Genomic DNA, 14,059 nt, shown 5'->3' with positions numbered 1-14,059 from the left:
AATACTAGGGAAATATTGATAACAAGCAAGCAAGTTATCTGTTTCAAGAGCCCATCACATTAGGATCAACCTAAAAGGACAGTGTTGGTCCTGATGCAGTTCATAAAGTCATCCTGAAGTTGAGTATAGAGCAAGTTATGTATTAGGATAATTTGTTTCTATTGTCAATTTCCTATAACTTGGAATCACATGGGAAGGGAGCCCTAGTTGAATATTGTCTAAATCAGGTTGGCCTGTGGGCATGTCTGTAGGGGATTGTCTTGATCATTGATAAGAGCAGACAGCCCCTTGTGGGCACCACCATCCCCTCAGCAGAGGGTTTCCTGCACTATGTGAGTCAGGCAAAAGCTAAATGGGAGCAGGCAGCAGAAACTCATTCATTTCCCCCTGCTCCTGACTGGATATAACCTGACCAGCTGCTCCAGTTCCTGCCTTGACTTCTCTCAATAATAGACTCTAAATTGGAATTGTAAGCCAAATAAATCCTTTTCTCCCCAAGTCTCTTTTGGTCAGGCTGTCACAGACACAGAGATGAAACTAGGACACACGTATAAATATGTTTTTGTTTTTCTCTTACTCTTGTAGAAGAAAATATTCTGGGCTTTTTCTTTTCCTTCATGTTCACTTTCCTAGTTTGTGAATAGAATTGATTCCAGAAAACAGAAACTTAAATAGGATGAGGTCAATGGAATTTTCTAGGCCCAATGAATTTGGAAATTATTTAGTAACCCGACTTAGATTCTGATGAGTTTTTAATCCAAGATAATGGTGCTATAGGCAATTTATATCATCATTAATTTCAAGTCCTAGTGAGCCTCAAAAATAGAGATCACTGATGCATAAGATTTTGTTGGCAGAATATGTTTGGATACTGACTTAATTAGAAGATCTCAAATAATTTAAATGCATGGGGTCAAGGGAAAGTGATCAGGTTGCAGCCAGGGCAGCAATTTGTGTACATATTTTAAGCTCCTTTAGTTTTAAAATCTGAATGACAAAACTGGGTATCCTAAGTGTGTAAATAAATATGCTGAAAGGACGTATTGACATCTAGAGTGACTTAATGAGGTTGCTTCTCTCCATTCTATGTGTTCTAAGCCTGCTTGTGTTTGAACACTTTAGGTCATTTACAGCAAATACACTGACCTGGTTCCAAAGGAGGTTATGAATGCAGATGACCCAGACCTGCAAAGGCCTGATGAAGAGGCTATTAAAGAGGTAACTCAGAGTTGATATATGCCATTATTTTAGATGACTTTGTGTCCTTGTTAATTTCCGACTGCTCAACATGATGCTTCTCATTTCAGATAACGGAGAAGACAAGAGTAGCCTTGGAGAAGTCCGTATCGCAGAAGGTTGCTGCAGCCATGCCAGTTCGTGCAGCTGACAAGCTGGCTCCTGCTCAGTATATCCGGTATGCACCGTGCTAGACTCTCTCACCAGCTTACAGAGCCAGTTATAAGTGCATTGTCTTCATTAATGACTTTTGAAGCCTATTGACTCTTGTTTGCAGAAGGGGTTTTTTGATTTTAAGCTTTATTTTAGTGTATGAGTGCTCTGTTTGTATGTATGCCTGCAAGACAGAAGAGGGAATCAGAGAGAAGATGGCATTGAATCAATCCCATTATTGATAGTTGTGAGCCCTCATGTGGGTGCTGGGAATTGAACTCAGGACATCTGGAAGAACAGCCAGTCTCTTAACCACTGAGCCATCTCTCCGGCCCCAGGAGTTGGTTTTTTTTTTTTGTTTTTTTTTTTTTTCTTAAAATACCTACGTTACGATATTAACTGCTGTAAGCTGGGTAGGGTGGCACATGCCTAGGCAAAGACCTATGGATCTCTTGAGTGCTAGGCCAGCCAGGGCTACATATTGAGACCTTGCCTCAAAGCAAGATGTTAGCTGTTGTGATCTTCAAATGGTTGTTTTGGGTTTGTGGGGTTTTGATATTTCAGTTTTTAAGAAAATAACCATTACCTATGGTAAAGGCCCAAACCACAGTTGTTTATATTTATTTATTGTTATTTTATATATATGGGTGTTTTGCCTGCATGCCCATTGCCCAGCGAGGCCAGAAGAAGGACTTGCAGGAACTGAAGTTGCAGGCAGTGGTCAGATGCCATGTGGGTGCTGGGAATTGAACTCCAGAAGAGCAGTCTGAGCTCTTAACTACTGAGCCATCTCTCCAGCCCTGGCAATTTTTGTCCATCATGTAGACTTAAAAGTAGGTGCTAGTTTTAGACCTGCAAAGCTGAGCAGGCATATTTCCCAGGTGGAATGTGGAAAGGATGAGGAAGGAAGTCACTAACCACTTGAGTGCACATTTTGTTTGGATTCAGTTTCTGTTCCTTTTCTGGTCTGCTTCTGCCTGCCCTGCCTAAATGTAAGGTTATTTTATATCAGTACTTCCTGAAAAGAATTGAAAGTGTAGTCACATGGAACTGTAATAGAAGATAAATGCCTACCAAAAGCTTGAACTAATTGCACCTTTAATTTTCATCTACTTTATTTAGCTATACACCATCTCAGCAAGGAGTAGCATTCAACTCTGGAGCTAAACAGAGAGTTATTCGGATGGTAGAAATGCAGAAAGATCCAATGGAGCCGCCAAGATTCAAGTAAGTACCTGGCTTCATGAGTGTCTAAATTAGAGTTTCTTCTATTGCTGTGACGAAACACCATGACCAAAAAGCAAGTTGGAGAGGACAGGGTTTATCCAGCTTACACTTCAGCATTGCTGTCCATCACTGAAAGAAGTCAGGACAGGAACTCAGACAGGGCAGTATCCCGGAAGCAAGGGCTGATGCAGAGGCCGTGGAGGGGTGCTGCTTACTGGCTTGCTTACCATGGCTTCCTCAGCCCACCTTCTTATAGAACCCAGGACCAACAGCCCAGGGATGGCACCACCCACCATTGATCACTAAATGAGAAAATGCCTTACAGCTGGATCTCAAGGAGGCATTTCTTCAACTGAGTCTCCTTCCTCTGATGACTATAGCTTGTGTCGAGTTGACACACAACCACCCAGTACAATGAGGATCAAACAAGTGTTCTACGTGTTCGTGAACAGGTGACTAGATAAGCAAACATTAGTGCATCAGTCCTTGCAATATTACTGGGCCAAGTAAAGGAATAAACTACTACAATAACATAGATGAGTCTGAAAACAGTTGTGCTACATGAAAGAAGCCGGACAAAAACAAGTAATACAATGTTATGGTTCTGTGTGTAACTCTAGAAAATGGGGTCAGCAGGAAGGCTCAGAGGTTAAAGACACTTACTGCCAAGTGCAGTGACCAGAGTCCAGTTCCTGGGACTCACATGGCATCAGGAGAGAACCCACTGCTACAGAGTTGATCTCTGACCTCCAGACTTCCAGGGTACATACATCCCCCCCCCCCACACACACACACACACAGACAACACATAATTTTAAAAATTCTAGAAAATGCAATTTTCTCCTTAGTTATAGACAGCAGGTGAGTAGTGGTTGCCCATGGAAAAGAAAAGGAGTAGGCACAAGACGTGCAGAGGTTTAGATGACGAGGGTGCTCGCTGTCTAGCTTCTGTTATCCAGGTGATCGGAGTGTACACTTCATGTTTAATTAATTGTGTGTCAGTTACGTCAAGCCGTGAGTATATTGCACTGTGCAGTGGTAACAATGTGAGGTGAGTGGTGACAGTGGCCACCTTTATTAGCCAACAAAACCAAGCGCAAGGTGTCCATGAGCATTCATCACAACAGAAAATTAAAATGAGAAGGGAAGACTTGGACCTGATAACCAAAAAGCATCTGAGGACTTCATGCTCTGATGATTTGTTTTCCTTTGATATATTCTTCAGGATTAATAAGAAAATTCCCCGGGGACCACCATCTCCTCCTGCACCTGTAATGCATTCTCCTAGTCGGAAGGTAATCCTTGCTGTAGTCACATCACCTGTGGTTTTTAGTTCATAAAGAGCCCCTCTGCCTGTAGGTCCAAGTCACCATGACGGTTAAACCTTTTTCTTTTTCAAGAGCAAATACGGACCCACTTAAGACTACAGAGTACAGTGTGTTTATGCGAGTGTTTGTGAATGTTTGCTGCTACTACTACCAGTAACTCGACCTCTGCTTTCAGTGGAGTGCACAGGATCTGGTTGACATCCACAAGAGTGGGGTTTCAGGCACTTTTAAGTATGGAAAACTGCTGTCGGGCATTTGTAATATCTGCAGTCTTCTCCTCTGTCAGTGTGCACTGCTACAGAGACTTTGCTCTGTTCATGTGTCAGTGCATGGGGGGGTCTGTTTGGGTTGGAGTCAGACTGTAGTAACAGCGTCTCTCCCCTCATCTGTTTTTCAGATGACTGTCAAGGAACAACAAGAGTGGAAGATCCCCCCTTGTATCTCCAACTGGAAGAACGCAAAGGTGATTTTTCTGTCACACTGTCTGTTAGTACCGTCTCATGGGGATTGCTCCGGAAGGGGCTGCAGCCTGGGGACATGCCTCACTGCCTCACTTAGCTAAGTGTTCACAATAAGAAGTTTGTGGTGGCACACGCCTTTAATCCCAGCACTCGGGAGGCAGAGGCAGGTGGATCTCTGTGAGTTCGAGGCCAGCCTGGTCTCCAAAGTGAGTTCCAGGAAAGGCGCAAAGCTACACAGAGAAACCCTGTCTCGAAAAACTAAAAAGAAAAAAAGAAGTTACTACTGCTGAGAGTGGAGCTCAGAGGGAGCGCACACGGTCAGCGTGTGAGACACAGGTGCACCGCCAAAGCAGTAAAGACAGCTTCGCGGGATGCTTTCAGTTACACGCACCATGTTGCTATACTGGGCACTCGAATGCCATGTAAATCTCTGGCATATCAGAAGCTCATAGAAAAGGAAAAATAAGAGCAAAATACCCTGTTGATTGAAGATGTAATTCTTCATGAAGGTCAAATTTCTAGGTTAGAATTATTTCCAGAAAAAAATTAAACCATTCTCAGTGTCCACATGAGAAAGGAGAACAGTGTTTGAATCCCCAGTTACTCTGCTGTGTCGCCAGGCATGCGTGGTGTTGCGTGCTTGTGATCCCTGCACACATGGAACTGAAGCAGGAGGATAACAAGGTGAAGACTCCTGGGGACGTCACCAGATCCTGTCTAAAAAGCCCTAACAATAAAACCTATGTGTAGCAGAGCATGATGGTACCCTGAGACAGACAGAGGCAGCGAGTCTGTAGGTTTGAGGCCAGCCTGGTCTAATAGTGAGTTCCAGGACAGCCAGGGCAAACACAAATTCTGTGTATCTCAGCTAACTGCCAGAGCTTAGTAAAAATCTGTAAATATGGGGTACATTTCCTAATTTGAATTCCTTACAGGCTTGGAGTCACTTTGATGGGTGAAGGCAGTCACTTAAAGTTAGTCATCCTCCACTGGAGTGGCTGTCCGACTGTCTTCCTGGGTTGATTCATTCATTCTGTGTAACTCCGTGATGTGTTGAGATGATTCTGAAACACTGGGGACTTTGTTTACGTTTATGGATTCTTTTAGATGAGAGCTTCTTTTTATTTTTGGTCTGGGGGCCACAGTCTCACTCTATAGCCTAGAACTTGCTATGTGAGCCAGGCTGATCCTGAACTTATAATCCTCTTGCTTCAGCCTCTCAGGTGGGGTTACAGACCTGTACCCCCACACGCAGCCAGCACTGTTTTATGTTAGGAGACAATGGACACAACATTAGTGTTTGGGAGAAGAGTTAGAAATCTGGAAAAACAAAACCAGGCATGAAAGTCTCGTACATGTTGAGCATATTCCCTGGGTTATAGTAGTTTATCTGAGTTCTTATGACTGTTGGTTTTACTCCTGGAGCAGCTGTTTGACTACTGGACAATGATTTCCTTTTTCTGTGATCCACAGTTACTAACACAATCACTGTTTCAAAGCGTGGGCTCTTGCGTCCTACTGTTGGTATTGTAGTCTTAGATCACCCCCTTCCCGACTCTGAAGTTGTCACCGTCACCTCAGCACTGTGACCCGTCTTCCTCTGTGAAGTGGAAAATGCTGTGGTCCTAGCCGTATGTAGTTACTAGGACCCTCCATCCAAAGCACCTAGTGTTGGTTGTTTTCCATAACTGTGTAAGAAGAGTGAGAAACAGGAATTGGATGTTCTCAAATTGGGCATGCACTAGGCTAATGTTCCATGATGGCTGTAGCTCAGCTGAGCTGACTTCTGCTTTGCCTCCAGGGTTACACAATTCCTCTGGATAAACGGCTGGCTGCTGACGGAAGAGGACTTCAGACCGTACACATCAACGAAAATTTTGCCAAACTGGCTGAAGCTCTGTACATTGCTGATCGGAAGGTTGGTCATTTACAGTTTGCTGAATGTTCTGTGCGCCCACAGCTGTTCACCTCAGGTCCTAGAGAGACACTAACTTGTGTGTGCAGATGACAGCGGGGGCTAGCTACAGCTCTGTATAGAGTTGTACCCAGCAGTGGTGACCCCTGCTCCCTCTCCGTGCACAGAGTGGAGACTGCTAGGTCCCGTTCTGCACTGCATAGTTTTCTTCTCTTTTAGATGTAGATGATCTCCAAAAGATCGGTTGTAGGGAACGATAAGGAAACATTCTGATTAAATGCTGCATAAAGTGGCATTAATGGTGTTGGCTGTTGATATTATAAATAAGTGCTGTATTAATATGCACACGCACATACAATTAAGTGGGTTCTTGCTTTTTGTTTGTTTTTTTCCTCAAGTCTTTAAGATGTAGACTAAGGTTTTGTCTTAAGGTGAAGTCATACTTAAATTTTTGGTGGGTTTTTGTTTTTAATATTTATTTATTATATAGACAGTGTGCTGCCTGCATGTATGCTTGCACACCAGAAGAGGGCACCAGATCTCATTACAGATGGTTGTGAGCCACCGTGTGGTTGCTGGGAATTGAACTCAGGACCTCTAGGGAGAGCAACCAGTGCTCTTAACCTCTGAGCCATCTCTCCAGCCCAGGGTTTTAGTTTTTTAAGGCAGGATCTGACTAAAGTCTTTCAAATGCAGACGAAAGTTTGATCTTAAGGTGAAGTCATACTTAATTTTTGGTAGGTTTTGGTTTTTTGAGGCAGGATCTGAGTTTCAATCTCAGGCTCTGCTGGAACTCATTGCAATCCTTCTGCCTCATCCTCCTGAGTTCTAGATTGCAGGTATGTAGTACCATGTCCAGCTACATTTATTTACCTGTTTACTTACATTTTGAGACTTGATCTTACTGTTGTTCAGTCCGTTTTATTTTTGAGACTGGGTCTCTCTACATAGCCCTGGCTGTCTTAGAACTCATTCTATAGACCAGGCTGACTTCAAACTCAGGAAACCCACCTGCCTTTGCCTCCCAAGTGCTGGGGTTGATGGCATGTGCCACCGTGCCCAGCGGATGCCAGTCTGGTTTTGAACTCGTGGACTTAGATGATCTTTGTGCTGGGATTACTGGTGCTCGATGCTATGCTCAGCCAGTATCTCATTTTTAGATTGTTTCTGAGGAAGCATTAGTGATGTGCTTGACTTATAAAATCAGTTGGGGTCTCTGTAGTTGCGCTATCACAACATTCCCCAGAGACAAAAGGCCAGCCGAGTCTTAGTCTCTCCAGCAGCGACAGGTAAGGAACCTGTAATTCTTTGACCTGGTAGAGCTCAGGAAGGTAGTTTGAATGTAACTGTAAATATTTACCCTGTGGTGTGACACACTTAACAACATCTCACCTCACTGAACAGGCTCGGGAAGCTGTGGAAATGCGAGCCCAAGTGGAGAGAAAGATGGCTCAAAAGGAAAAGGAGAAACATGAGGAGAAGCTTAGAGAAATGGCCCAGAAGGCCAGAGAGAGGAGAGCTGGGATCAAAACCCATGTGGAAAAAGGTATGACAGCCTCATTTTGGAGTTTATGTGGTGAACACTGTATATCTCATTTTAGAATATCTCCGTGCATTGTGTGTTGGGGGTGGGGCCTGTTTTACAGCATACAAAAGTAGTGTGTATGTATAAGAAAAATATAGATATTTCAGAAAAACATAGAAGTGGGGTATGACCTCCTTCCTTACTAAGCTGAAGTAGAAAACAATGAAGTACATATTTGAAATGAGTCTTCCATATGGAAATACACTGGAAATTCTTAGTTTTCATCAATATTCAGTTGGTCCTCTGTATCCCTAGGATCCTCAGCCACAGACTAAACTAGTTATGGATTGAAAGTATCTAGGTTGGGCAGTTGGCATCTGTATCCAAACTGTGCAGGCTTGTTCCTGCCATTATTCCTAGAAAATATGGCCTGTCAGATGTGTGTATAACATTTTTATGTAAGGGACTTGAACATTCACCCATCAAAGTATACATGAGGTCTCTGTAGGATATTGAGGGACAATTATACTTTAAAAAAAAAAAAATTTAGAATAGCCTGGTTATCCTGGAACTTCATATATAGACCAGGCAGGCTTCATAAACTCAAAAGATCTGCCTACCTCTGTCCACTGAGTGCTGAGGTTAAAGGCATGCACCACCACATCCAGCCTCACGGTTACACCTTTCAATTTACATTATTGCTATTGATAGGCTTTATCATTTTTTAGTCCCATTGTGGTTTTCTTAAAATTTAGAAAGAAAATATAAATTCCCAACTAAGTCAATTTGCCAACGTTGTAAAATAATCTGGAGTTTTACTGATTTGTAGACTAATGTATAAAATTGCCAGTGTTTTCTGACTGGCTTTATTTAGTGATTGACATTAGTGTATCAAGTCTGTTATGAAGGGAAGATAAAATCACAGAGTTTCTCTGTGTAGCCTTGGTTGTTCTGGAACTGGCACTGTAGACCAGGCTGGCCTCATACTCAGAGATCTGCCTGCCTCTGTCTCCCAAATGCTGAGATTAAAGGCGTGTGCCACGATAGTCCTACAAAATTACGGTGAATTTGTAATTGTAATCAGAAAAGCTGTGAGGATGTGACTCAGTTCATTCCAAGCACCCAGTGTGTGGCATTCTTTTTTAGACAGAGATCTTGAGCCAGATGGTAGGACAGGGTAAGATACAACAATCTACTTCAGTAAACGGAAAGACAAGGAGAGGTCACCTTCACCATGTGTCGTGGGCGTGCCTGTAGTACTGGCACCTGGAGGTTTGAGATAGGAGGATTGCAGGTTCATGACATGATTGGTCTTCATGGTGTTCCAGGCCAGCCTGAGCTACATAGATTCTGTCTCAGAAAATCAGGAGAGAAAGGGAGACAGAGTTATTTTTGTTGTTGTTTTATCTGAAGGAGAAGAAAAAAAAAGTTGGTTTTTTTCTTATTTTTTTCTAATCACATGGTAGTACACCTCTACTCTCAGCACTGAGGAGGCTGAGACAGGAGAATGGAAATTTTGTGGACAGCCAGAGCCACTTAGTAAGAGCCTATGTCAAAAAAAAAGCCAATCCCAGCACTCAGGAGGCAGAGGCAGGCAGATCTCTGAGTTCGAGGCCAGCCTGGTCTACAGAGTGAGTTCCAGAACTACACAGAGAAACCCTGTCTCAAAAAAAATCAGTTAGTATTACTGAATTTTCTTCTTCACCTGTGTGCTCATCCCGCCACCTCAGTCCAGCTTTCTATTTAGGTGCATTTCAAGTAAATTGAAGGCAGCTGACCTAAGAGTCCACAGTCCACAAATTAATTGGATTTAAATTGACTGCAAGTAACCTTAAAGGACTGAGTGTGACCATAAAGAAGTGGTCGTGCACACCTGTAATCCCAGCAGCAGAGAAGTGGGGGCAGGAAGGTCCAGAGTTTCAGGCTGGCCTCAGCCATATAGTGATACCCTGTCTCAAAAACTAAAAAAATATGGCATTTTCTAAGGTTAAAGAAGCTCTTGTACAAAAATCTGAATAGCTAATGCGGTGACGATGTAATTTTCAACTGTGTCCACAGAGGATGGAGAAGCGCGAGAAAGGGATGAAATCCGTCATGACAGGCGGAAAGAGAGACAGCATGACCGGAACCTCTCCAGGGCAGCGCCTGATAAGAGGTGGGTCACTAGCTGGCATCCTTGCAAGTTAGGAAAGGGGCATTTTGAGTTCTTGAGCTTGGTAATAAATTAGCATTTAACTTTGTCTTAACAGAACTGACTCTCCCTGAAAGGCAACCTGCCCTGCCATCACTTTGTAGGACTAGTATTTAGTATGAAGAATAGTCGGGATAGGAAAAAGGGAATCAGAAGGAGAGAATGGAATTATTTTGATGTGTGCTTTCCTATTCAGGTAGTGGGATATGCTGGTTGTATGCCTGTGTGTAGACAGAAAGCCAGCTGTCATAGCCTTAGTGGCATCCTTTCTGTGCCAACTACTGTGCCTAGTACAGTAGGCAGTTTTAAAAGAAGATTCTGACTTCCGTGAGTAGTTTGTTTTAAAATTCAGAACAGAGCTTTACACAAATGGGAAACATTTACAAAAGTGAAGTGGCACCCATGTATAGGGACATAAAATAGAAATCAGGGAAATTTGAGATTCACTAATGCCTGAGGACTTCTCTTGTTTCAAAGTCCAGAAAATGCTGTGCTGCAGAGGTGGAATTCGGGGTTCAGGCAAAATGCAAATATGAAATACTTTCTTTCTGTGTGAGCAATTTTTCATGCTCCGATTATCCTAGGAATTTATATCTTATATCTGAAATCATCTCTGCCTTGTTTAATTGGCATATTTCTTCTCTGGATAAGTTTAGTTGGGGAGCAGAAATTGAACCGGTGTAGAAGAGAGCGGAGTGAGAGAGGTGTGGACATGGCCAGTGAGTTGGGGACTAGCTACGTTGTGAAGGACAGTGGCTCTGTACAGAGATGGGGCTTTCCAGACCAGTGAAGTGGCCGTGAGAATTGATGACACAGAGAAGCTGTGAACTTGTAATTGGATGAAAATAAAATGTCTACAGAAATATTGTAAGACATGAGCATTGTAAAGTGGTGACAGTTACCATGGTTTCATTGAGATACTGATTGCGTTTATACTAAAACAGCAGAGGAATTAGTGTAATGTCAAAAGCCATACAGAGAAATCTAGTCATTGTCATGTTTTCCTCAGCACCCTGGTGGGATAAAAATTACTACATATAGTTAGGTCAGGGCTGAGTGTGGCCTGCTGAAAAGGACTGATGGTATGTGGTGCAGTCATTTGCATCGAAGAACCAGTCTCTGTGTGGACTCCTGCCTGCCTGCCTTCTCTAGTCATGCAGCTGAAGTTCTGTAAGCTGCTCATGTGATTGTGCATTAGCTGAGAATGTATGCTCACGAGACAGAAACATACCGTATTCATTTCCTTTGTTTCTGAAAGTGGTTGTATTTATATTGCATATATCCATCTTGTCTGTAAAATGTGTTCAGTTAGTGACTGTGTATTTGAAATAGGTCAAAACTACAGAGAAATGAAAATCGAGATATCAGTGAAGTCATTGCTCTTGGTGTGCCCAATCCTCGCACTTCCAATGAAGTTCAGTATGACCAAAGGCTCTTCAATCAATCCAAGGTATGAGGAACTTAGAAAACAGCTTTGTCTGGGACATTGGTAAGGATGTCTTTCCTCTCAGTAAAGTACATACTTCAGATTTGGATTAGCTGAGAGTATGCCAGAGTGGTGACAGGAAAAATTTGGAAATTGTATGTTTTTACTTAAAGACAAAAGTGCAAGTTGTACATGGTGGCCCGTGTTTTTATTCCATTTCGGAGGCTGGACAGGAAGATAAGAGTTCAAGGCTACCCTGGACCTGGAACATTTCTGATTGTGACTTTTTAGAATTAGCTGTGATCTGAATCGCTGGTAGACAATGAGAGGAATTGGGTGATGAGACTAGATACTGCTATGTCTACATCTCTCCTTCTTCTGTTACTTTTTCTTAATTTTTTTGTTTTGGTTTTTTGAGACAGGGTTTCTCTGTGTAGCCCAGGCTGTCCTGGAACTCACTCTGTAGAGCAGGCCGGCCTCCCAAGTGCTAGGACGAAAGGCGTGCGCCACCACCTCCTAGCTTATCTTTTGTTTCTAAAACAGCTGGTTTCCTATAAAAGCACCTTTTGGGTAATTTTTGTTTGTTTGTTTAGTTTTGTAGCACCATTAATTTGAAATATTTTTAAATGACGCTTTAGAGCTGGGAATATAGCTCATTTGGTAGAGTGCTTGCTTAGCATGCTTGAAGCACTGAGTTTGATCCCCAATATGACATAAACCAAGTCCGGTGGGTATGTCTGTAATTCTAGCATTTGGAAGGTAGAAGCAGGAAGATCAGGAGTTCGAGGTCAGCCTGAGGTGCATGGGATCCTGTTTCAAAAACATATATATATAAACAAAGCTATGGAGCTGGATTATTAAAGTAGTAGACTGTCAGGAAATCACATTTCTAGTATTGGTTGTAATTAACCAGCCTAGAACAATTTAATCACCTATTGTTGACTAATAACTTCCCATAAGTCAGTGAGATCAAAGATATCTTTGCCCCTGCCCTCAAAGAACCTTCTGTTGAGTGTACATACATGTACAGTGTAGTGTCAGTGTTTCCTGGGTATAAAACTTTGACTTGTTGGTTTTAGAAGATAGGGAGATAGCATTTGAGTAAGCTCTTCTGAGTAACAGTCACTTTTTTTGATACTTGTTATATTCCTGGCATTGTTCTAACTCTATCTCAGTCCTTTAAAACACTTTGTGGGGTGTGGGGGGATGGGTATGAAGCTATATTGTTTTCATTTATTTTTCCATTTTCATTTATATGCATGTTTGCATGTGTAGGCACACATGTGTACATGTATGTAAGGCCAGACACTGATGTTGGGAATTGGCCTTTATCACTTTTCCTCCCACCTTATTCTCTGAGGCTGGGATCTCCCGTCTACATCTTCGGAGGATGAAGTTACAGGCAAGCTTCCATGCCCGCCTGTCATTTACATGGGTCCTAAGGATCCAGACCTCATGCTCATGGAGAAAGCGCTTCAACACTGAGCCATCTCCCCAGTCCCCTGTTATGTTTCATAGATAATTGGGATGGGGTTAGGTCATTGATGGAACTCAGAGTCAACCCTGACTGCTTTGATGCTAAAGCTTTTTTCTTAACCGCTATGCTTTAAGCGGTGAAAGGTTGTATCTCTTATAACCCTAAGCTTAAAGCTTTTCGAAATTGGGTGAAAATTTTTAAGATTTTCATTGAGAGTCTAATTGTCTTGTGCTTTGATAATGATGTTCTCAGGCAGCTGAGGTGACATTTCTCAGCATTACTGTCAAGTACCTATAGTAGAATCCTTCAACTTTCATGGCATTGCTAGTCAAGTTTTAAAAATTAGTTTTTGAGAATTTCATACAATTAGTTTTGACCATATTCACTCCCTCTCTTCAGCTCCTCACAAATCTACCCCACCTTCCTCTATACACCTTTATCTTATGGCTAGTCAAAGCTTTTGTTGTTTGAGACAGGGTCTTTTACTTAGTTCTGGCTGTCCTGGAACTTGATATGTAGACCATAGCCAGCTTAATCAAACTTTTTTTTTTTTTTTTTTTTTTTGGTTTTTCGAGACAGGGTTTCTCTGTGTAGCTTTGCGCCTTTCCTGGGACTCACTTGGTAGCCCAGGCTGGCCTCGAACTCACAGAGATCCGCCTGGCTCTGCCTCCCGAGTGCTGAGATTAAAGGCGTGCGCCACCACCGCCTGGCTTAATCAAACTTTTTAGTGAATACCTTAATTTAATATTAAGTTTCTAGGTAAGGACTCAAATGTGTTTGAACAAGTTTATGTATCTTTTAAATGTTGCAGTTGGGATTTTTTGAAAATTATCTGTAAACTTAGAAGTGTTAATTCCTCACAAGTATTCAGATTCAGCTTTGGATAAATACACATTTTTATTTAGTGTCATTTATTTTTCCACAGGGTATGGACAGTGGATTTGCAGATGGAGAAGATGAAATTTATAATGTGTATGATCAGGCCTGGAGAGGCGGTAAAGATATGGCTCAAAGTATCTACAGGCCGAGTAAAAATCTGGACAAGGATATGTATGGTGATGACCTAGAGACCAGGATCAAGACCAACAGGTACCAAAACAGACAGTTGACTGTCCCGTTA

The 14,059-nt window shown here is 42.4% G+C and overlaps 1 protein-coding gene across 1 annotated transcript in view; it reads left to right on the top strand.

Annotated features, from left to right (window-relative positions):
• Snw1 (SNW domain containing 1) overlaps positions 1-14,059 on the top strand; it is a 33,289-nt gene that overhangs the window by 18,528 nt on the left and 702 nt on the right. The window contains exons 4-13 of the mRNA XM_059253047.1: positions 1,123-1,218; positions 1,308-1,414; positions 2,512-2,616; positions 3,842-3,911; positions 4,342-4,407; positions 6,207-6,323; positions 7,725-7,866; positions 9,904-10,000; positions 11,369-11,486; positions 13,865-14,028. Of these exons, the coding sequence (XP_059109030.1) occupies positions 1,123-1,218; positions 1,308-1,414; positions 2,512-2,616; positions 3,842-3,911; positions 4,342-4,407; positions 6,207-6,323; positions 7,725-7,866; positions 9,904-10,000; positions 11,369-11,486; positions 13,865-14,028 (1,082 nt within the window). The remainder of the gene's footprint in view (positions 1-1,122; positions 1,219-1,307; positions 1,415-2,511; positions 2,617-3,841; positions 3,912-4,341; positions 4,408-6,206; positions 6,324-7,724; positions 7,867-9,903; positions 10,001-11,368; positions 11,487-13,864; positions 14,029-14,059) is intronic.

The sequence above is a fragment of the Peromyscus eremicus genome, unplaced genomic scaffold (assembly GCF_949786415.1).
Source record: "Peromyscus eremicus unplaced genomic scaffold, PerEre_H2_v1 PerEre#2#unplaced_1181, whole genome shotgun sequence".
NCBI classification, from domain to species: Eukaryota; Metazoa; Chordata; class Mammalia; order Rodentia; family Cricetidae; genus Peromyscus; species Peromyscus eremicus.
Note: the sequence above shows the minus strand (reverse complement) of the source record. Positions and strands in the feature narration are given on the sequence as shown.